The following is a 22,636-nucleotide window of genomic DNA, read 5'->3' as shown; positions in this document are numbered from 1 at the left end:
ATGAATGGTTGACCAGTAGTTTTTTGGCTTACCCGAGGGGAGGAACTGGAATTTGAGATCCATCGCCTCGTTGTAGCATGGCGCATTTCCCTTCGGCAAGGAGTTCTTGGCCTGCGAAGACGGCTTGGTAGGGGAGCTTATGACCGCTGGCCGCAATGCCGGGAACGAGCGTGAAAGTGCGCTTCTCTTCATGTCCAAGGACATGGACTTGGGCCTCTCTGTGCTTGTTCCAGGTATGGTCAACGCCTTGCTGATAGACAAGCTGCGTTTGGTCCGTATTCAGGCAAAGACGGTCGGGGACGCCGAAATTGCGCACAACAAGCGCCTCTCGCAGTAGAGACTCATAGATGAGGCGCTGATGGTTTTCAGGCAGTTTCTGCGCTGCACGCGTAGCAGCGCGTTGGCCCCAGCCCATGCAACAAAGAAATTCACGAACGTAAGCCTTAGAGCAGCAAAACTTGACGTTCTTGTGTAGGACCTTGGTGAAGACCTCGGGCGCTTCGTGTTGGATGAAAGCGATCATGATAGCGCGGATGCCCACAAGTGTTAGTGCGACTCCCGCGTGCGCAGAGCCTCGAGTCTGTCTTTGATTTTTTGGCGCAACTCCGGATACGGCTCCTGCATCACGTCAATTGAGTTGACCGCAAACAACAGGGCCAAACTCACGAGGATGCCCGTGCGTGTCGATTGACCGCCTGGGAGATTCCCACGTTCCTCCATCTCTTTCGCCTTCGCCAGCGTGCGGTCGTTCCACTGTCTCTGCCCTCGCTCAATCCACCGGCCAATCACCTGCTGACTCAGACCCTTCAAGACGCTGACTTTCTGGGTCTCTACCCAGATCTCCTTGGGCTACCAAGCGCCGACGCCTCCCGTCCGATGCGCGGCCTTGTTGATTGGGGCCCACAAGAGAGGGTTGAACCAGTTGGTCCGCTGTGACAATGTGGATTCACAGAGTTTTGGTCAACCGGTGGGTTTCTTTTTCTTCTCGCCGTCCACCTTCCTAATTTTTCGTGCAGGCCTTGATGCTTCCGCCACGTTCAATTCGCCGGATGAACTCTCGTCGTGGTGGACAAGCTCGCGCTTCTGGAAACAAGTGAGTTGTCTAATCCTGGGATCAGAAAGCCTGCTCACTCTCTTCCTGCCCTTCGTCCCTTCCCCCTCCTGCTCGAGTCGAGCAGCCTTCTTCTTATCTCGATACCTCTGGGAGCGAATGCGATTGCTGGCCAGCTTGGGAGCATGCGCCTTCGCTGCCCTCAACTTTGCCTCCTCCTCCCGCCTCTCTGCTGTCTCCCGAAGCTCCGCAAACTCACGAGCAACGCGCTGCGTGTGCTCTTCCCCCGATTCTCGTGGGAAGTATGCAAACAAAGTTCCTTTCTGTGCAGCCTGATGCGAGACTGCAGACTTATGGAGCGACGATGATTGGGAAGGTGGGGTGCTCGACGGAGCTGGTGGTCCAGAAGGTGTGTCGTCCACAGTGTCCAGTGATCCATCGTGTTGACCAGTGGTCAGACACGATTGCCTGCTGGGTGAGACGGGCCTCGCGTCAGCAAGGCTGTCGAGATGGGGGCTCGAGGGACCCGAAGCAGGACGTGTAGGGCGGAGTGATGGTGAGTCAAGAACGTCATCTACGCAGGGTGATGACCAGATTGTGCTCGCAGAGGATGACGGCTCATCTCCCGTTGGGTATCCCATGCTCTCGTCGCCTCCGACATCGGTCCTCGGGCTTTTCGGTGTGATGGTGCAGCCATAGCGGAATGTGAAGGCGAAATCATCCTGGACAATGGGGGCATCTGTGCGCGATGACTCAGCCACTTTGACATTGCCCACACCTTCTTCGCCATCTGCTTCCTCATCATTGCCAAGCTCGCTTGCGACCTCAATTGAATGCATGCCTTCGTCATCTGCGATGGGTGTCTGCTTGGGTCAATCAAGGTGAGCCAAGAAGAGCAAGCTCCCACTCACCATCTCTAGGTTTCGGGCGCAGAGTGCACTGAACAAGTCCAAACATGCCGAGGCAGCCTCCTGACCATTGCACAGCTGCTCGTCTGAGGGGAACAGTTCGTAAGCGCACGCATTGTACGCCAGCGGGCCGCATGAATGTCTGTCAGCTTGTTGTGTGATTGGTAAGGTTGTTGTCTTGAAGACGCTATCAGAATGCATGCTGATGAACCATAGATATGCTGCTTCAAGCTTCGATGGGATGGGAGTTCCCAGAGAGTTACCGTACTTGAGCACAAGCTTGTCAGCATCAAGAACAAGTGCAACCCAGTGCAGCTCTGGTGCTTCGGGGCTGTCGGGCAGTCCACCAAGATGGGTGATGGTGACGACGTGTTGGTGGTGAGTAAACTGTCCGAGGCAGAATCAAGCCAGTGATCACACTAGAGCGACAGCAAACGAGTCAGGATCATATTCAGCGAGATAGAACGCATAACTACGCACCTAGAGCGACAGCAAACGAGTCAGGAAGAGAAAAGACTCGGATGCGCCGCTCTAGGCAGGAGGGACTGGCAAATGCCAAGGAAATATGTGGCGCTTGTTGACTTGTGATCAGCACCTCAGTAACTAAAGACCCAATAGCTCAGTGGTTAGAGCGTCACCCCCGAGAGGTGGAGGTCCTTGGTTCAAACCCAGGTCAGGTCACTTTTGTATCCCAACAGCGCTCGGCAATAAGGCGCGAGCGCAGAGATAGCACTGTAAGTAAGCGTACAGTACCGGGAAAAAGTCCATAAAATCGCAGAAAAATACCATAGGCGCTAGAGAGCGCGTAGACACCGATTCCAACACACCCCCTTGATCGAGCACGTCCTAGCGCCCAACTCCAAGGCCAGAGAGCACAGCCATGTGCTGCAGTTTGACCCGGCCCAAGGCCTTGGTCAGCATGTCAACCGGCATGTCCGCTGTCTGCAGATGGACAAGGCGGATGCTGCCGCGATGCACCTCATCGCGCAGCCAGTAGAAGCGCAGGTCCAGGTGCTTCATGCGCCCATGATGCTCCGGGTTCTTGGCCACCTGCAGCGCCGAGTTGTTGTCGATGTAGAGGGTGGAGGGCGCGCTCTTAATCAAGTAGCCACACTCGGTCAGGAAGTTGCGCATCCACAGGATCTCCTGGCCGGCAGAGCACGCCGCAACGTACTCTGCCTCAGTGGTCGAAAGCGCGACTATAGTCTGCAGCTTAGACGACCAGGAGACCGCTCCACCTGCCATCATGACAATCTGGCCGCTGGTAGACCGCCCGTTGTCCGGATTACCGCCGTGGTCCGCGTCGGTGTAGGTGTAGAAGAGCTCGGAGCGCGCATTCACCGCCTTGCCGTCATAGGTCAGCTTGTAGTCAAGCGTGCCCTTGAGATAGCGGAAGAGGTGGGTCAGTGCGCGCCAGTGCGAGCGGCCGGGGTTGCCGGTGAAGCGAGCGAGGACTGAGACCGGGTAGGCGAGGTCAGGACGAGTGGCGAGGGCGAGCCAGGCAATGGCGCCGACGGCAGAGGCGTACTCCTTAGCGCGGGTGGACATGAACTCGACGTCCTCCGGCGTGACAGGAGCATCGGCGGCGCTGAGCTTGTGCGAGGGGTCGAGCGGGGTGGTGACCGGGTGGCAGTCGGCCATGCCAAACCGCTCTAGGACGTCCACGGCGTACTGGCGCTGCGAAAGCGACAGCGTGCGCTGGCTGCGCTCGCGCTCAATGGCAACGCCCAGTAGCCAGGTGGTAGGACCCAGCTCGCGCAGCTTGAAGTGCTTCTTCAGCTCGCCGATGATACCGAGCGCCTGCGCGTCAGTCTTGCACCCAATCGTCATGTCGTCCACAAAGACGGGCACGAGGATGCGCGCGTCGCCGCGACCGTACACCCACACGCTGTGGTCGCAGAGGATGCACGTGAAGCCCATCTCTACAAGCACCTTGTTCAGCGTCTCGTGCCAGACATGACTCGCCTGCTTCAGCCCATAGAGCGACTTCTTCAAGCGCCAGACATAGTCCTTGTCAGGATCAATGCCGAGCTTGAAGCCGGGCGGTTGGCGCATGTAGATCTCCTCGGCCAGCTCGCCGTTCAAGAACGCGTTGCTGATGTCGATGGAGTAGAGCACGAGGTCGTCCATGGCGGCGAGGGCGAGGATAGCGCGAATGGCGGCCCACTTGGGCGTAGGGGCGAACGTCTCGGTGTACTCGAAGCCGGGACGCTGCGAGAAGCCCTGCGCGACGCAGCGCGCCTTGTACCGCTCGATAGACCCATCAGCATTGCGCTTGACCTTGAACACCCACCGGCTGCCAATAGCGCGCTTGCCCGGCGGCAGCTCGACCACCTCGAACGTGCCGTTGTCGACCAGCGCCTGGACCTCGTCAAAGGCGGCCTCGATCCACTTGGCCTTGTCCGGGCGAAGCAGCGCCTCTGCAAACGTCATGAGCTCGCCTTGCAGCGGGTCCGGCGCAACTGTAGTGGCGAGGGCGAAGTCGAGAGCCTGTTCTACTGACCAGTCCTCTTGGGTGATGCCGCTGAAGACATAGTCGAGGCCGGCCTGCATAACGTGCGCTCCTGGGATAGGCGTCTCATCAGTGATCTGAAGCTCGTCCTCACTCCCTGACCATTCCATCATCCTGCGCCTCGCCTCTGCTCTGTCCTGCGCATCATCCTCCTGCGCCTGCTCCCTGCGCTCCTCCTGCGCACTCTGCTCCTCCTGCTCCTCCTCCTCCTCATCCACCTCCTCAATCTGGCCGGATAACGGCGCAAACCGATTAGGGGACGTCACCTGCGGCTGGGGCGCGGGTGTAGACGATGTAGCGCGGCCTGTAGAAGGCGGCGCAGGCTGCTTTTGCCAAGCGCAAGTCGTCAATTCGCGCTCGGATAAGCTATGGGTCGGCTTGGTTGCCCGAGGCAGGCGCGATGGTGGTGGTCCGCTCGAGGTAGGCGGCCGAACTGTCTCCCAAGCAGGGGACGGACTGCGCTCTGAGCGCGGCGCTGGCTGCTGCTCCTGCGCGCGCTCCTGCCTGCCTCTCAGCGCGGCCTTGCTAGGCGGCGCAGTGCGAGACGGGCGGGGCGCAGAGGGCGGCGGCGGACGTGCGCTAGGCGGCGTGGTAGGCTCAGCTGGCTGCTGAAGCGGCGTAGAGGGTGCCGGCGGCGATGTGGGTGGCGGTGTGCGCAACTGAGGCGCGGCAGGCGCGGCAGGTGCTGGCGGTCCGGATGGGGGAGGTGGCTGATCATCATAGAGCGCGACACCATCGTCATCTGCGCTATGACGATGGGTAGAGGGCGACGGCACATCACCCCCTTGATCAGCAACATCCCCAAAGTCCGGAGGGCCTTCACCTCGGTCTATAATCTCTGCAGTGATGAGATTGAGGCTCTTGAGCGACGTCCCCGGCATGTAGCGCTCGTCAAAGACCGCATGCGAAGAGATAACCGTCTTCTTGGTGGCCGGGTTGTAGAACAACCAGGCCTTGGTCCCGGGAGGGTACCCCAAGAAGATGCACTTCTGAGAGTGCGGCTCGAGCGCGCGCCGGTGCTTGTCCTTCACCAGGACGTACGCCAGACACCCAAAGACGCGGAAGTAGCCAACATCCGGCGTCTTGCCAGTCCAGGCGATGTGGGGGGTGGTATCTCCAGGCAGAGCGGAGGTAGGAGCGCGGTTGGCGACGTGGTTGTAGGCGGCTATAGCGTAGGCCCAGAACGAAGGCGGCAGCTTCGCCTCATAGAGCATCGAGCTAGCGCCATTGGCAAGGGTGAGATTAGCACGCTCAGCAACGCCGTTCTGATGCGGCTCATCTGGCTCTGTGATCTCCAACCGCCACCCCTCCTTCAGCGCCGCGTCCTTCATGACGTTGGAGATGTACTCGCCACCCCCATCGCAGCGCAGTACCTCCAAGCGCTGTCCGCTCTCCACCTCAGCAGCCGCCTTGAACTGCTGGATAGCAGCCCAAGCGTCGCTCTTGCGCTTCAAGTACGCCACCCAGCGCCGCCGCATCTTGTCGTCTATGAAAGTGATCCAGTAGAGGTTTGCCCCCTCTCTGGATGCGACCGGCATAGGACCCTTCAAGTCGGTGTGAACCAACTCGAGGGGACGCGTTGCGCGCTCTCCCGGACCGCGCGGTACCGCCTTGCGCGTCTGCTTGCCCATGATACATGGCTCGCAGATCGGGTCCGGCGCCTCCCTGCTGTCAAACCGCATGCCCCTCACCAGCTTGCGCTGCCGCAGCTTCGCAATATCCCCATGGTTGACGTGCGCAAAGCGGCGGTGCCAGAGCGCAGCGTCGAGCGGGAGCGTGGTAGAGGCGGCGCGCTGCGCGCTGTGCGCAGGAGGAACGACGACGTAGCCGTCCAAGTAGCCTGTGTTCGAGTCGTCCACAGTAGCGGTGCAGACGAGCGCCCCAGCGCGGTAGAAGGCGACGCGCTTGTCCTTGATGCTGACCTCGTACCCCTTGTGCGCAGTGAGGTGGTAAATGGACAGTAGATTCGAGGTGAGCAAAGGGACATGAAGGACATCGAAGAACACAATAGGCATAAGCAACTTCCCCCCATCCACCGGCTGCTACTCCACCGACCCGATGCCCGCCGAGTAGACGATCGCGCCGTTCGCTAGGCGAACAGGAACGCAATGCGGCGAGTAGGTGACGAACCAATCTCGCCGCGGCGTCATGTGTAGAGACGCACCTGTGTCGGTGTTGAAGTTAGCGGCAGCCTTGGACTGGAGCCACTCCTTGAGAGCGGGGGAGGAAGTAAAAGCGCTTGCCTGGCCTGCAGACTCGACGCGCGCAGCAGCGGCGGAGGTGGACGGCGTCGACGACGACGCCTCGGAGGGGCCGGAGGAGGGCGCAGAGGACGCGCCAGACGAGTTGGCAGCGCCCTTGTTCTTCTTCTTCTGCTGGCGCTTCGAGGTAGAAGCAGCGGCGGCGGCCTCCTCCTCCTTCTTCCAGTCCGGCTTGAACTTGGGGCAGTCCCGGATGAGGTGCGGGCCCTTGCAGTTGTAACACTCGGGCGTGTACCCAGCGCGGTTGGCGGCAAGGGGCGTGCCGTCCGCAGTCATCCGGTGCGAGGCGAACTCGCGCGCGATCATGTCCTTGACCGTCTCGTAGGTGAGCGCCTTGTCGAGCAGGAGGGAGGTGTACATGTTCGAGTGCTGCGGGTTGGGGGAGGCGGCGAGCGCGCGCATGGTGACCATCGCCTTCAGCTCGAGGTCCATCGTGGCTAAGTCGTAGCCGGTCGCAGGGCGCAGGGACTGGACGCGCGTCATGGCCTCGTCGACGCGCGAGAGCAGGTCGGTGAGGGCGGTGGTGGCCTCGGCGTCGTTGCCCAGGTTGACGTCGAAGAAGTCAGAGAGCGCGGCAAAGCGCGTGCCGGCCTCCTGGATCTTCGCGTCGTAGAGGTCCTTGGGCGTGCTGTGCTTGTCCTTGAACTGCGGACGAAGCGGCTCCTCCATGGCAAGCCAGAGCTCGCCAGCAGCCTTCTCCAAGTGCTGCTCATACTCCTCCTGAGTGCGGTACTCCGCATCAGTGACCGCGCTCGCATCCTTGGGCTTGGGCTTGGTGACAGTGCCCTTGGCATAGCGCCAGAGGCCCTTGCTGGACAGCCAGGGCTGGATCTCACTGTCCCACCAGCTCCAGTTGAAGCGGGTGAGGATGGGGCGGCCGTCTGAGTCACGCTTCGACATCGTGCAAAGGGACGCTTGTTGGGGACGATCGAGCCGGCGAAAGTGAACGAGAGTGAGGTCGACGTGTAGGGGAGAAGGGCGCGGAGTGACTAGAAGTTGTTTGGAGAGGAACGGACGCGAACTGCGTGCGCGACGGCGAATATGAGGGAGGGCGAAAATTTGCGGTGATCGGAGGTGCTGGACTTCGCACGGCGATAGCGGCGGTACTGGCGATTTTCGCGGAGCGCGGCTCGGGCACAAGGTAGGGGAGTATCTTGCGCGTCGAATGCCGCTCGAGCGGAGGGAATCGCAGCTGGTACGCGCGCACAACGGCGAATTTGAGTCGCAGTGTCGATTTGGCTGATTGGGGCAGCTAGAGCGCGGGGCTCATAACCTGTCCGAGGCAGAATCGAGCCAGTGATCACACTAGAGCGACAGCAAACGAGTCAGGAAGAGAAAAGACTCGGATGCGCCGCTCTAGGCAGGAGGGCACGGCAAAAGCCGAGGAAATATGTGGCGCTCGGCAATAAGGCGCGAGCGCAGAGATAAGACTGTAGGTAAGCGTACAGTACCGGGAAAAAGTCCGTAAAATCGCAGAAAAATACTATAGGCGCTAGAGAGCGCGTAGACACCGATTCCAACAGAAAAGCCTTCGGGTTGTTCCATGTAGATCTCTTCATCTAGATCACCATATGAAAAAGGCTTTCCAGACGTCAAGACCTGACATATGCCAGCCTTCAAGCACAGCAAGCGCAATGACCAGTTGGAACATCTCGTACCTGACAACAGGCGAGAAGATTGTGTCATAGTCAATGCCCTCGACTTGACTGAACCCCTTGGCTACAAGCCGGGCTTGTTTGTGGCCATCAGATTTCTGATCAAAGACCCAGCGGCATTTGATGACCTTCCGTCCTTTCAGACGGTCCACAAGGGAGTAGACCTTGCGCTGACGGAGCGGCTCAAGCTCCTTGCAGCAAGCGTCAAACCACTCCTTCTGTAGCGCCTTCGGCAGCTTGTAGATGTTGCATAAAGTCCAATTGCGAATATTGGACACGTCTGGGATGTCCTCATCAGGAACTGCCTTAGAAAGCAGCTCTGTGATAAGTCCTACTCCCTCTTTCCGGCATAGTTTCTCTATGCATGCCTGGTCATCTAGATCATCTTGAACATCTGCGCCAGGGTTGGGCTGAGAGCTAGCGTCAGGAAGCCTTTGCTCATTGCTGGGAGCTGGATTTGATCAGGAGCTACCCGGATCTTGTCCTAGCATCTGCTTCCAACCTCTGCTGTTCTTGATGTCCCGGACGATGTTTGTTGGGTTGTGACGTTCCCCATAGATGTTGTTCGGGTGGAAAGGGATCTTGCGCTCACATGTGGTTCTCTGAAGTGCGTCAAGCACCGGAGCAGGCTCCTGGCGGCATTGCTGCAGGGTAATGTCCCTGTGCGGGCGTGGAATTCTGCTTGGAGTCACATCCCAATGTGAATGTGGCTGATCCAATGGAGAACAATCATTATCGTCACCATCATCATCCTTTCAGGGATGAGGTGGAGCCAGAGGTGCCGGTGGAGGCGGAGCATCGTCATCATCACCTGGCAAGTCTCCTGGTACCTGCAGATCTTGTGGATCCGCTGGATCATCGTCACGCTGTGGCTCATCACCAACAGGAACGTGTTGACAATGATTCAAATCGCTGTCAGTGTTGGAATCGGTGTCTACGCGCTCTCTAGCGCCTATGGTATTTTTCTGCGATTTTACGGACTTTTACGGACTTTTTCCCGGTACTGTACGCTTACCTACAGTCTTACTTGTGCGCTCGCGCCTTATTGCCGAGCGCCACATATTTCCTCGGCATTTGCCGTGCCCTCCTGCCTAGAGCGGCGCATCCGAGTCTTTTCTCTTCCTGACTCGTTTGCTGTCGCTCTAGGTGCGTAGTTATGCGTTGTATCTCGCTACTTGTGAACCTGACTCGTTTGCTGTCGCTCTAGTGTGATCACTGGCTCGATTCTGCCTCGGACAGTCAGGGCAGCGGGGGAACACTTCTTTATCAAACATTGCCTGAGTAGCAACAAAGAGAGATGTGTTAGAGCGCATGAACAAATATCCCTTCACACCATCGGGAATACCCAGGTACGTCATCAGCTCCGATTTGGGCGATAACTTGTTCTGGCGTTTCTCCTCTGGAATAAAGATATAAGCAGCACAACCAAAGACCCGGAGATGTGAAATATCTGGTTTCTCCTGGTGGAGTGCTTCATACAGAGTCTTCCACTTCAAACGCCGGATAGGTGTCCAATTGTAGATCCGTGTTGCGAGTGCAATTGCGAACTCCCAGAACGAGTTAGGCAGACATGCTGTGAAGCGCATGGCTTCGGCCTTGTCCATAATCGTCCGGTTGAAGCGCTCGGCGCGACCGTTCTGCTGATGAGCGTAAGGTGCGCCTTTCTCCACCAGAATCCCGTTCTCCGCAAGGAATTCCTCCATTCCCATGCCTTTAAACTCTCCCCCATTATCGATATGCCACTTTTTAATTGTAGCACCAAACTGGTTTTTGATCATCGCAATAAAGTTGCGCGTAGCCTGCTTGGTGTCGGACTTCTGCGATATGCATACCGTACAGCCAAAGGAGAGTACCTCATCAAAGAAGCCAATAAAGTAATGATACTTGTGATAAGATATCATTGGGAATTCTTTGAGATCCGAATGGATAACATCAAAGGGATTTTTAACACAATGCTCGGAAGGCGGGAAGGCACGTTGGTGCATTTTCCCTTGTGTGCAAACTTTGCAGGGGCGAGTTTCCTCGGGAGAAACAAGGTCTTGGGGAAAGCCCTTGGTGTGTTTCTGCGCCTGATGTAGAATGTCTTTTAATGGATGTGTGAATCGCTGGTGCATGATGTCATAGTCAACCTTGTATATGGTAGACACAGACTGCACGGTCTTCGCCGTAGAAGATGTTGACCAGAGGAAGTACAGGGTATGCACTTTGTTGAGTTTGTAAAACTCAAGTACCGAGAGAGGAGAGTTCTTCCAATGTAAGCTGATCATCATGCTGTTTCCACGCACAGATAATCCTCCTTGAAGTAAGGAGCCCAAGGAAAGTAGACGACCATGCAGTCCAGGCACGTGGTACACTGGATATAGCTGCGAACTCGTGACAACTTTCCTACCATGCCTCGTGATGCAGTGATCAACAAAGGCTGCCCCACAACCAACCAATGCAAGTGTAGTGTCTTGGATGCAGTCTGCGCAATAATTGGCTCAGAGAGTTTCTCATAGCCAGCCAGATCACTCTCTTCCAACGTCACGTGGAGAGATGCACCAGAGTCGACAAGCCAAGAAGGCGGGAAACCCAAGTCGTCTCCGTGGAGAGGTGCTTTTACCTTACACTTAGGACACACAGCAATGTCTTTTCAGGCACAAAATATATTCGTACAAAAAATATGCGAGCCAGTCAGCATACAGTATAGTACAGAATCGCGCGATAAGATCAAGCGCTGTGTGCCGCAATCAGTATTGCACAGAATATCCTCGTGAGAGGGTACTTGCCTGTCGGCGCCAGTGAAACTGGCAGCCTGGGCAATGGCATCATCGACATTGACCTCAACGTCCCCAAACTCCTCGCGCAGGTACTCCTCAATAGGAGAGAGATCTCAGCTGATCTGCTCATCTATCGTCCCATTGAAGAGGAACGATTTGAGCGCATGATCATTGGCGTGAGCACACTTGGTGGGCGGCTCGTCATCGATCTGCATCTTCAAAGAAGACGCGCGCGGAGTGGGAAAATCGTCGGTACAGTCCATGTTGGCCAGGAAGCCGCCAACATTGACGACAGAGTCGAGATCGCGGTAGACCTCAGGAGTGACGCGGATGTCAAGCTCCTTGGCGGTGGCAAAGACGTTCTTCGCGCCTTCCGCGATGGGGGTGTCGACGATCGCCTTGTCGGCGGACACAGCGGGCTTCTCAACCACCTGACGGACCTTAGTCCCGGCGGGAGTGATAAGGGCGACGTGGGACGTCTTTGTAGCCTCAACCGAAGGAGTGAGCGCGGAGATGTGCGCGGATCCGACGATCTCAGAGATTGTGGCGTGCGCATGCGCATGCTCCTTCCCCTTGCCCTTGTCCTTCTGGTTCTTCCCGCCGCGCTTGCCGCGTTTGTCCTTCTTCTTCTTATCAGCCTTATCGCCACCATTGGGCGCAGAGTTTCCACTCTGTTGCTGATTAGAATACTTCGGATCATCGCACTTGCGCTTGACGTTCGAGAACTTCTGGACGTTGGCGCCAGACATCGACTGGTTGTGGGAGTAGTGCGTGAGAAGCGCTTCTTAGACCACAGCAACAGTGAGCTCATCCTTGTTGTATTGCTGAAGGATAGACTCAGTGATGCTCTTCACCTTTGCAACATGCAGCAGGATCATTGCCTGAAAAAATTTGGGGATTTCAACATCCTCGAGGGCAAGCTGCGCAAACGTGTTGGTGATGATGTTGATCTGGGGATCAGGGTGCTCACTGCCATTGAACTTGGTGTTCAGCGCTGTCTGGAGATATCCAAAGAGATCAGCGCATTGAATGCTGCTGTACTGCTTATGAAGATATTCCATAGGCAACTTGGCAGTGGCAAGATCAGCGGTCAGGATGCTGCTCTTGACATATGGCGCTAGGCGCAATTCAATGCTGCCCTTTGCCTTAGTGACATTGCGCTTCCACGAGTTAATTGCCTCCTGGTTGGAGACCACTCCATCATCGTTGGTGATGGGAGAGGGACATTCCCCATCCAAGACGTAGGCAAGACTATTGGCCTCAAGCCATGACACCATCCCATCAGTTCACTGGATGTAGTTGTTGCCTTTGAAGACAAAGACAGCCTAGAATAGGGTGTTTAATATGATCTAAATAGATTGTCAGCATCGGATTGAACATCTAGGTAGCAGCCATTGATGGCGCTGATAAGCAAAATGAGCATGATGCCGATAGCCATCGTCTCCTTCAGAGATGGGTGCATCGGATCAAGCGTGTTAACGCAATCCAGCATGGTGTCACCTGCGCTTAAAGCGGCATAGTGATGGCAAACAATGAGAGTGCTTGTCATTGCGGCCAGTGACAGTGCTAATGACTTGTGTTGCAGCCACAGGGGGCATACACTGTGCTGCTGCCAGCAAGGGCACAGGCACTGCTCACTGGGGCTCATAACCTGTTGAACATGCTGGGAAGCGCACCACTCAGCTTACCTGAATATAATAGAGGCTATGCACAGAGTAGGTGAAGACCTGTCATTACAGGGGAAGAGGAGCCTCCTTATATATGTACAGGGAGGCAACAATGTCATACATAGTAAAAGGTAATGAGTCAAGAGGACTGGAGACGCTGAGTAAAGCGTACACATGACAAGTCCAACATATGTGTCCATGTGTTTGGTCCATCTGAGTCATATGATGTGCATGTGGTGCAACGTGACATGTCATGACTGGGCCGAATGTTCAACAGGGATCATTAGACAAAATATTCAAAAACATACTGTATATGTAATTTAAAGGTTTTGTTGGCTTACATGCGCCCTCAGACGCATGCATAGGATGATAGGAGGACTGAAGCCATCCACTCGTCGTGTCGGACGTTGCCGAAAGGTTCAGCGGCAAGTCCGCCACTTTTCGCCGGGCTTCTTTTTTACAGGACACGCAACCTTGGCGTGGGACACTTACCTCCGCATGTCTTCGGCTCCGTCAAGACACGCACGTGACCCAGCTGATTGGGGTGCGCAGCCGGTGATAGCGGCGGCATGCGGAGGTCTCTGTGCCTTCATCTGGTCCCGCGTCTGCCCCCGCCGTTGTCAGCGAGGGCGGTGGCGAGCAGCGCGCCGTCGTCATCCGACGTCGCCCGCGCGCTCCCCCCTTTTCGCCCTTGTCGTCTCCCACCTCCCCACCATCACTGGCCATCGCTACTCGGCCCAGAGTCGCCTTACTCTATACCTTCTCGCCGTAATCTAGTCTATCTACCAGCCCTCTAATCATCATCCGCGTTGTCGTGCATCGCGCATCGCATCGCAACTACACTACCCCTCGTGCGCAATCCAAGCCAAGGTGTCGCCATCATGCACAAGTACCAACCCAAGGACCTCACCGCCGCCCGCCTGTCTGTGGCTGTTGCTGCCGAGATGAAGCAGTGGGTCAAACTCACGAAGGCGGCGGCGCAGGCCGACGACACAAAGATCGACTTGAAGTCCTCAGGCAGGGTCGAGGACCTTTGTGCTCGGCTTGCCGAGTTCTTCGGGATTGACTTAAAGGCACCCATCATTCCCTTGCACCTGTCGGGTGGTGTCTCCGTCAAGAAAGAAGGCAACATCGACGCCGCCATTCGTGCTAAGCAGTGGGAGGACTGGCACGCGCTAGGTGACGAGTGGGTCGCGGCAGTCGACCAGAAGATCCCTTTTCGCCTGCAAGAATTGAATCAAGGTATGTCGGCGCATGAATTCGGGTTCTATAACATAAATAATGCATCCCACCTCAGACATTCCCATCGTGCAAGACCGGGCGCTTGTCAGCATGATTTCTCGTGTCGTAGCCAAGTTCCCTCGTCTACCTAGCGACCCCGCGATGCCGTCGCAAGATGAGATGCTGGGAGTTAGCCGTCAAACAATTGGTGTGTGGATTGAGGTGGTATACAAGCATCACGACCGCGTGGCCCTTATGCGGCTTCATGCCCTTCACGACCTTCTTTACACCGCGTCAGAGGCATCCTTACGTTCTGCGGACTCGGACTCGGTCATTGTGGGCACGTCCAATATCGAGCTCATCACGCTGCCGACCGCACATACGCTTCCGGAAGCCATCGCGCAGTGTGAGAGCGGTTTGGTCGCACGTATTCGAGATGCCTACGGCCCGCCCGACGGCAAGAAAGGCACGTCGAAGAACTCAGCTGTTTGGGCGCAGTACAGAGGGCGCATTACTCGTCGAGAAAGGCTGCATTCCATCTTGCAGCTGGACTTCCGTGGCGACAAGGATTGCTTCCTCGCGTTCTTCACGAAGCCGAAAGACTCTGTACCTCGTCAAGGGGCGAAGCGGTCTCACGCGACCATGGAGTCCGCTGACACAGACACGCATACTTTCTACGCTGTCAACGATGTAGTGGAAGTGCTACCAAAGTGTCGAAAAGCCGTCGCGCAGGCCACTTATGGGTTGGACGACGCAGAGAGAGCTGCAAAGTGGGGTGGAATGAATGATTTCGAGATTTGGCGTGCACTTGGGACGGAGCAGTATGGTTCTCGGAAGTAGCTACTATGTCGTCCAAATAGCCTCTGTCTATTCTTTATGTGCTGCACCTCATATTATATCTACTTTCACCAACGAGGGGGATTGTGTTGTACTTTCAATTGTTCAGAAGGGATAGTTGATTTTCTCGCTCACCATCAGACTTCTGGGCGAAGGTTCGGCACCAGCTATCACGAGCAGGGAGAAGGCATTGATTAGATAGATAGATACAACGGGAGCACACGATTAAAAGAGAACGCGAGGCCTATGCAAGTCATTACAGTCGTAATAGTCGAGGCGTTTGTGGTTGTTGTTCGGTGAGTAGAAGTAGCGAAACATGGTCACAGCTTCAACCTGTGACCAACCTCCCCATGCCGCAACCATATCCACAGTCCATCCCTTCGCCTTCACCCTATATTGACAACCTCCTTGTCGAAAAGAGTGTGTACCGTATAAGCGCCATGAAATGTAGGATAGATCTTGAAGGTCTTTTGCAAGTGCGCGAGCAAGCGCAGAAGACGTCTAGAAGAGAAGATGAGATCATGTGGTATCCTTGAATGAAGCCGTACTCACTAAAGTGTTGGAATTGGTGTCTACGCGCTCTCTAGCGCCTATGGTATTTTTCTGCTATTTTACGGACTTTTTCCCGGTACTGTACGCTTACTTACAGTCCTATCTCTGCGCTCGCGCCTTATTGCCGAGCGCCACATATTTCCTCGGCATTTGCCGGTCCCTCCTGCCTAGAGCGGCACATCCGAGTCTTTTCTCTTCCTGACTCGTATGCTGTCGCTCTAGGTGCGTAGTTATGCGTTCTGTACTGCTGAATATACTTCCTGACTCGTTTGCTGTCGCTCTAGTGTGATCACTGGCTCGATTCTGCCTCGGACAGGTTATGAGCCCCGCGCTCTAGCTGCCCCAACCAGCCAGATCGACACTGCGACTCAAATTCGCCGTTGTGCGCGCGTACCAGCTGCGACTCCCTCCGTTCGAGCGGCATTCGACGCGCAAGACCCTCCCCTACCTTGTGCCCGAGCCGCGCTCCGCGAAAATCGCCAGTACCGCCGCTATCGCCGTGCGAAGTCCAGCACCTCCGATCACCGCAAATTTTCACCCTCCCTCATATTCGCCGTCGCGCACGCAGTTTGCGTCCGTTCCTCTCCAAACAACTTCTAGTCACTCCGCGCCCTTCTCCCCTACACGTCGACCCCACTCTCGTCCACTTTCGCCGGTTCGATCGTCCCCAACAAGCGTCCCTTTGCGCCATGTCGAAGCGTGACTCAGACGGCCGCCCCATCCTCACCCGCTTCAACTGGAGCTGGTGGGACAGCGAGATCCAGCCCTGGCTGTCCAGCAAGGGCCTCTGGCGCTATGCCAAGGGCACTGTCACCAAGCCCAAGCCCAAGGACGCGAGCGCGGTCACTGATGCGGAGTACCGCACTCAGGAGGAGTATGAGCAGCGCCTGGAGAAGGCTGCTGGCGAGCTCTGGCTCGCCATGGAGGAGCCGCTTCGTCCGCAGTTCAAGGACAATGGCAGCACGCCCAAGGACCTCTACGACGCGATGAAGACCGCCTTCAACATCCAGGAGGCCGGCACGCGCTTTGCTGCGCTCTCGGACTTCTTCGACGTCGACCTGGGCGACAACACCGAGGCCACCACCGCCCTCACTGACCTCCTCTCGCGCGTCGACGAGGCCATGACGCGCGTCCAGTCCCTGCGCCCCTCGACCGGCTACGACCTAGCCACGATGGACCTCGAACTGAAGGCGATGGTCACCATGCGCGCGCTCGCCGCCTCCCCCAACCCGCAGCACGCCAACATGTACACGTCCCTCCTGCTCGACAAGGCGCTCACCTACGAGACGGTGAAGGACATGATCGCGCGCGAGTTCGCCTCGCACCGGATGACGTCGGACGGCACGCCCCTCGCAGCCAACCGCGCCGGGTACACGCCCGAGTGCTACAACTGCAAGGGGCCGCACCTCATCCGGGACTGCCCGAAGTTCAAGCCGGACTGGAAGAAGGAGGAGGAGGCCGCCGCTGCTGCTTCTACCTCGAAGCGCCAGCAGAAGAAGAAGAACAAGGGCGGCGCCAACGCGTCTGGCGCGTCCTCTGCGCCTTCTGCGCCCTCTGACGCGTCCTCTACCGCGTCCACCTCCGCCGCTGCTGCGCGTGTCGAGTCTGCTGGCCAGGCAAGCGCTTTCACTTCCTCCCCCGCTCTCAAGGAGTGGCTCCAGTCCAAGGCTGCGGCTAACTTCAACACCGACACAGGTGCGTCTCTACACATGACGCCGCGGCGAGATTGGTTCGTCACCTACTCGCCGCATCGTGTTCCTGTTCGCCTAGCGAACGGCGCGATCGTCTACTCGGCGGGCATCGGGTCGGTGGAGTACCAGCCGGTGGAGGGGGAGAAGTTGCTTACGCCTATCGTGTTCTTTGACGTCCTTCATGTTCCTTTGCTTACCTCGAATCTACTATCCATCTACCACCTCACTGCGCACAAGGGGTACGAGGTTAGCATCAAGGACAAGCGCGTTGCCTTCTACCGCGCTGGGGCGCTCGTCTGCACCGCTACTGTGGACGACTCGAACACGGGCTACTTGGACGGCTATGTCGTCGTTCCTCCTGCGCACAGCGCGCAGCGCGCCGCCTCTACCACGCTCCCGCTCGACGCTGCGCTCTGGCACCGCCGCTTTGCGCACGTCAACCATGGGGATATTGCGAAGCTGCGGCAGCGCAAGCTGGTGAGGGGAATGCGGTTTGAGAGCAAGGAGGCGCCGGACCCGATCTGCGAGCCATGTATCATGGGCAAGCAGACGCGCAAGGCGGTACCGCGCGGTCCTGGAGAGCGCGCTACGCGTCCCCTCGAGCTGGTTCACACCGATTTGAAGGGTCCTATGCCGGTCGCATCCAGAGAGGGGGCGAACCTCTACTGGATCACCTTCATAGACGACAAGACGCGGCGGCGCTGGGTGGCGTATTTGAAGCGCAAGAGCGACGCTTGGGCTGCTATCCAGCAGTTCAAGGCGGCTGCTGAGGTGGAGAGCGGACAGCGCTTGGAGGTACTGCGCTGCGATGGGGGTGGCGAGTACATCTCCAACGTCATGAAGGACGCCGCGCTGAAGGAGGGGTGGCGGTTGGAGATCACAGAGCCAGATGAGCCGCATCAGAACGGCGTTGCTGAGCGTGCTAACCTAACCCTTGCCAATGGCGCTAGCTCGATGCTCTATGAAGCGAAGCTGCCGCCTTCGTTCTGGGCCTACGCTATAGCCGCCTACAACCACGTCGCCAACCGCGCTCCTACCTCCGCTCTGCCTGGGGACACCACCCCCCACATCGCCTGGACCGGCAAGACGCCGGATGTTGGCTACTTCCGCGTCTTTGGCTGCCTGGCGTACGTCCTGGTGAAGGACAAGCACCGGCGCGCGCTCGAGCCGCACTCTCAGAAGTGCATCTTCTTGGGGTACCCTCCCGGGACCAAGGCGTGGTTGTTCTACAACCCGGCCAACAAGAAGACGGTTATATCTTCGCATGCAGTGTTTGATGAGCGCTATATGCCGGGTACGTCGCTCAAGAGCCTCAATCTCATCACTGCAGAGATTATAGACCGAGGTGAAGGTCCTCCGGACTTTGGGGATGTTGCTGATCAAGGGGGTGATGTGCCGTCGCCCTCTACCCATCGTCATAGCGCAGATGACGATGGTGTCGCGCTCTATGATGATCAGCCACCTCCCCCATCCGGACCGCCAGCGCCTGCCGCGCCTCAGCTGCGCACGCCGCCGCCCACATCGCCGCCGGCACCCTCTACACCGCTTCAGCAGCCAGCTGAGCCTACCACGCCGCCTAGCGCACGTCCGCCGCCGCCCTCTGCGCCCCGCCCGTCTCGCACTGCGCCGCCTAGCAAGGCCGCGCTAAGAGGCAGGCAGGAGCGCGCGCAGGAGCAGCAGCCAGCGCCGCGCACAGAGTGCAGTCCGTCCCCTGCTTGGGAGACGGTTCGGCCATCTACCTCGAGCGGACCGCCACCGTCGCGTCTGCCTCGGGCAACCAAGCCGACCCATAGCTTATCCGAGCGCGAATTGACGACTCGCGCTTGGCAAAAGCAGCCTGCGCCGCCTTCTACAGGCCGCGCTACATCGTCTACACCCGCGCCACAGCCGCAGGTGACGTCCCCTAATCGGTTTGCGCCGTTGTCCGGCCAGATTGAGGAGGTGGACGAGGAGGAGGTGGAGCAGGAGGAGCAGAGCGAGCAGGGGGTGCAGGAGGAGCGCAGAGAGCAGGTGCAGGAGGATGATGTGCAGGACAGAGCAGAGGCAAGGCGCAGGATGATGGAGTGGTCAGGGAGTGAGGACGAGCTGCGGATCACTGATGAGACGCCTATCCCAGGAGCGCACGTTCTTCAGGCCGGCCTCGACTACGTCTTCAGCGGCATCACCCAAGAGGACTGGTCAGTAGAACAGGCCCTCGACTTCGCCCTCTCCACTACAGTCGCGCCCGACCCGCAGCAAGGCGAGCCCAAGACGTTTGCTGAAGCGCTGCTTCGCCCGGACAAGGCGAGGTGGATCGAGGCCGCATTCGACGAGGTGCAGGCGCTGGTCGACAACGGCACGTTCGAGGTGGTCGAGCTGCCGCCAGGCAAGCGCGCTATTGGCAGCCGGTGGGTGTTCAAGGTCAAGCGCAATGCTGATGGGTCTATCAAGCGGTACAAGGCGCGCTGCGTCGCGCAGGGCTTCTCGCAGCGTCCCGGCTTCGAGTACACCGAGACGTTCGCCCCTACGCCCAAGTGGGCCGCCATTCGCGCTATCCTCGCCCTCGCCGCCATGGACGACCTCGTGCTCTACTCCATCGACATCAGCAACGCGTTCTTGAACGGCGAGCTGGCCGAGGAGATCTACATGCGCCAACCGCCCGGCTTCAAGCTCGGCATTGATCCTGACAAGGACTATGTCTGGCGCTTGAAGAAGTCGCTCTATGGGCTGAAGCAGGCGAGTCATGTCTGGCACGAGACACTGAACAAGGTGCTTGTAGAGATGGGCTTCACGCGCATCCTCTGCGACCACAGCGTGTGGGTGTACGGCCGCGGTGACGCGCGCATTCTCGTGCCGGTCTTTGTTGACGACATGACGATTGGGTGCAAGACTGACGCGCAGGCACTCGGCATCATCGGCGAGCTGAAGAAGCACTTCAAGCTGCGCGAGTTGGGTCCTACCACCTGGCTACTGGGTGTTGCCATTGAGCGCGAGCGCAGCCAGCGCACGCTGTCTCTTTCGCAGCGCCAATACGCCGTGGACGTCCTAGAGCGGTTTGGCATGGCCGACTGCCACCCGGTCACCACCCCGCTCGACCCCTCGCACAAGCTCAGCGCCGCCGACGCTCCTGTCACGCCGGAGGACATCGAGTTCATGTCCACCCGCGCTAAGGAGTACGCCTCTGCTGTTGGCGCCATTGCCTGGCTCGCCCTCGCCACTCGTCCCGACCTCGCCTACCCGGTCTCTGTCCTCGCTCGCTTCACCGGCAACCCCGGCCGCTCGCACTGGCGCGCGCTCATGCACCTCTTCCGCTATCTCAAGGGCACGCTTGACTACAAGCTGACCTACGACGGCAAGGCGGTGAATGCGCGCTCAGAGCTCTTCTACACCTACACCGACGCGGACCACGGCGGTAATCCGGACAACGGGCGGTCTACCAGCGGCCAGATTGTCATGATGGCGGGTGGAGCGGTCTCCTGGTCGTCCAAGCTGCAGACTATAGTCGCGCTTTCGACCACCGAGGCAGAGTACGTTGCGGCGTGCTCTGCCGGCCAGGAGATCCTGTGGATACGCAACTTCCTGACCGAGTGTGGCTACTCGGTCAAGAGCGCGCCCTCCACCCTCTACATCGACAACAACTCGGCGCTGCAGGTGGCCAAGAACCCGGAGCATCATGGGCGCATGAAGCACCTGGACCTGCGCTTCTACTGGCTGCGTGATGAGGTGCATCGCGGCAGCATCCGCCTTGTCCATCTGCAGACAGCGGACATGCCGGCTGACATGCTGACCAAGGCCTTGGGCCGGGTCAAGCTGCAGCACATGGCGACGCTCTCTGGCCTTGGAGTTGGGCGCTAGGACGTGCTCGATCAAGGGGGTGTGTTGGAATCGGTGTCTACGCGCTCTCTAGCGCCTATGGTATTTTTCTGCGATTTTACGGACTTTTTCCCGGTACTGTACGCTTACCTACAGTCATATCTCTGCGCTCGCGCCTTATTGCCGAGCGCCACATATTTCCTCGGCATTTGCCGGTCCCTCCTGCCTAGAGCGGCACATCCGAGTCTTTTCTCTTCCTGACTCGTTTGCTATCGCTCTAGGTGCGTAGTTATGCGTTCTGTACTGCTGAATATATTCCTGACTTGTTTGCTATCGCTCTAGTGTGATCACTGGCTCGATTCTGCCTCGGACATTTGGAGGACTAGAAGCCAGGCGAGGAGGTAGGCGGTCTGTTGGAAGTGTCAATCCGTCACAATGATAGCAGTCTGAAGAATGAGTGCACGTACATATCGGATGACTCCCTTGCGTTGGCTGGCAAGCGCATCCTGTTTTTTGGACTGGTGGGGCTGCACGATGCACAAGTCAAAGAGCCTGTGCATGTCGTCAAGTGTGAGTGCGCGCGCGGACTGCAAGACTTCTCCCGCTGCAGCTTTTGTCTTTTCCAAGCCGACCATGAATTCCGCCACTGCCCGCGACCGCGTAGGAAGTCCCCTCCTGCGGGGCAGGTTAGCAAATCATTCGTGTAGATTAAAGCGCTACATTGGCCCCTACCATTTCCCCGTCAAGTCGTCTTGCCGCCACTCAGTGACGCTTTCATGTTCACGACCAGGAAGATGGCGATAATAGTACGTAAGGGCTGCTCGCGTTGAAACGGCGGTAGCAAACTCCACAGAGGAGTATTGAGCCAATCGAATGCGCAGGATATTATAAATTGCGTACCTTCTTCCCTTGCCCCCCGTTCTCCGGCGAGGCGCACTTGAACGTGATGAACTGGTTGATCCTTTGTGGTGTTTGGTCATCCACCACCTCGGGCCTGAACGAAGGGTCACGAGCGACTTGAAAGGCGATGAACGCCTTCGCAATGCTATAGGAAACGATCAGAATACGGCAAGAGAAGCAAAATATACCATGACACACCGTACGTGCGCTGTGCGCGTCTTCTCTTTGATGTAGGCGCGCATCAAGAACTCGGTATGTGCTTGCAGCTGATCAGGCAGCTCGGGCTCATCGAAGTCTTCGGCCGCTTTGTTTATAAAGTGCATCAATCTCAGGGAGAGAGTCCTGATCTTCCGCTGTAATTTTACCCATCTCCGCGAGGATCTACAGAGCTGTGAGCCATGCCATAACGTGTACCAGAGTCAGCTAGAAGCAAACCTGCTGCGAGGTAACCCCCTTGTCCCCAGACGTGTAGCCCAGCTCTTCAGCTCGGGCGCGCGCCCACACAGTGTTGCTGTCCACAAGCGATGGCTGCAAAAAATTCATGGTGGTTGCTGACAGAGGAGTGAGACATTTGTTCGATCATTCGACTCACAATCTATAGCGACGGACGGCGAATCATATTGCCTTCTACTCGCATGCGAAAAAAGCAACCTTGCCATCAAATATAATACAAGGAGTGGAGGACGTAACTTCCTCGCAAGGCGTGCTACCGGTATCCGCAAGCTCCCTCCATGAGACGGACTGCTGAATAGACACCGGATCCGTGCGACCACTCTCGAGACAGCCCCCAATGCAGCAGCCAGCAGCGGCCAGCAGGCCTCTCTCAATGG

The 22,636-nt window shown here is 57.7% G+C and overlaps 3 protein-coding genes and 1 non-coding gene across 4 annotated transcripts; 2 read left to right on the top strand and 2 right to left on the bottom strand.

Annotated features, from left to right (window-relative positions):
* Positions 1-28: 28 nt before the first annotated feature.
* On the bottom strand, positions 29-523 carry SCHCODRAFT_02496837 (uncharacterized protein; the record flags this gene model as incomplete). Its single annotated transcript, XM_003032518.2, has 1 exon — positions 29-523. One exon carries the CDS (start codon positions 521-523, stop codon positions 29-31), a length of 495 nt encoding a protein of 164 aa, XP_003032564.1.
* A 2,044-nt stretch (positions 524-2,567) lies between these two features.
* SCHCODRAFT_t85 lies at positions 2,568-2,640 on the top strand. Its single transcript has one exon. It is a non-coding gene; the product is annotated as a tRNA-Ser (tRNA).
* An 11,054-nt stretch (positions 2,641-13,694) lies between these two features.
* On the top strand, positions 13,695-14,874 carry SCHCODRAFT_02598165 (uncharacterized protein; the record flags this gene model as incomplete). The annotated part of the gene is made up of 2 exons (XM_003033141.1): positions 13,695-14,055; positions 14,111-14,874. The coding sequence occupies 2 exons, from the start codon at positions 13,695-13,697 to the stop codon at positions 14,872-14,874; spliced, it is 1,125 nt and encodes a 374-aa protein (XP_003033187.1).
* A 6,379-nt stretch (positions 14,875-21,253) lies between these two features.
* Positions 21,254-22,349, bottom strand: SCHCODRAFT_02665263 (uncharacterized protein; the record flags this gene model as incomplete). Its single annotated transcript, XM_003032516.2, has 6 exons — positions 21,254-21,316; positions 21,374-21,581; positions 21,844-21,951; positions 22,005-22,110; positions 22,172-22,187; positions 22,242-22,349. 6 exons carry the CDS (start codon positions 22,347-22,349, stop codon positions 21,254-21,256), a joined length of 609 nt encoding a protein of 202 aa, XP_003032562.1.
* Between the last annotated feature and the right edge of the window lie 287 nt (positions 22,350-22,636).

This window comes from Schizophyllum commune (genome assembly GCF_000143185.2).
Source record: "Schizophyllum commune H4-8 unplaced genomic scaffold SCHCOscaffold_4, whole genome shotgun sequence".
NCBI lineage: Eukaryota > Fungi > Basidiomycota > Agaricomycetes > Agaricales > Schizophyllaceae > Schizophyllum > Schizophyllum commune.
Note: the sequence above shows the minus strand (reverse complement) of the source record. Positions and strands in the feature narration are given on the sequence as shown.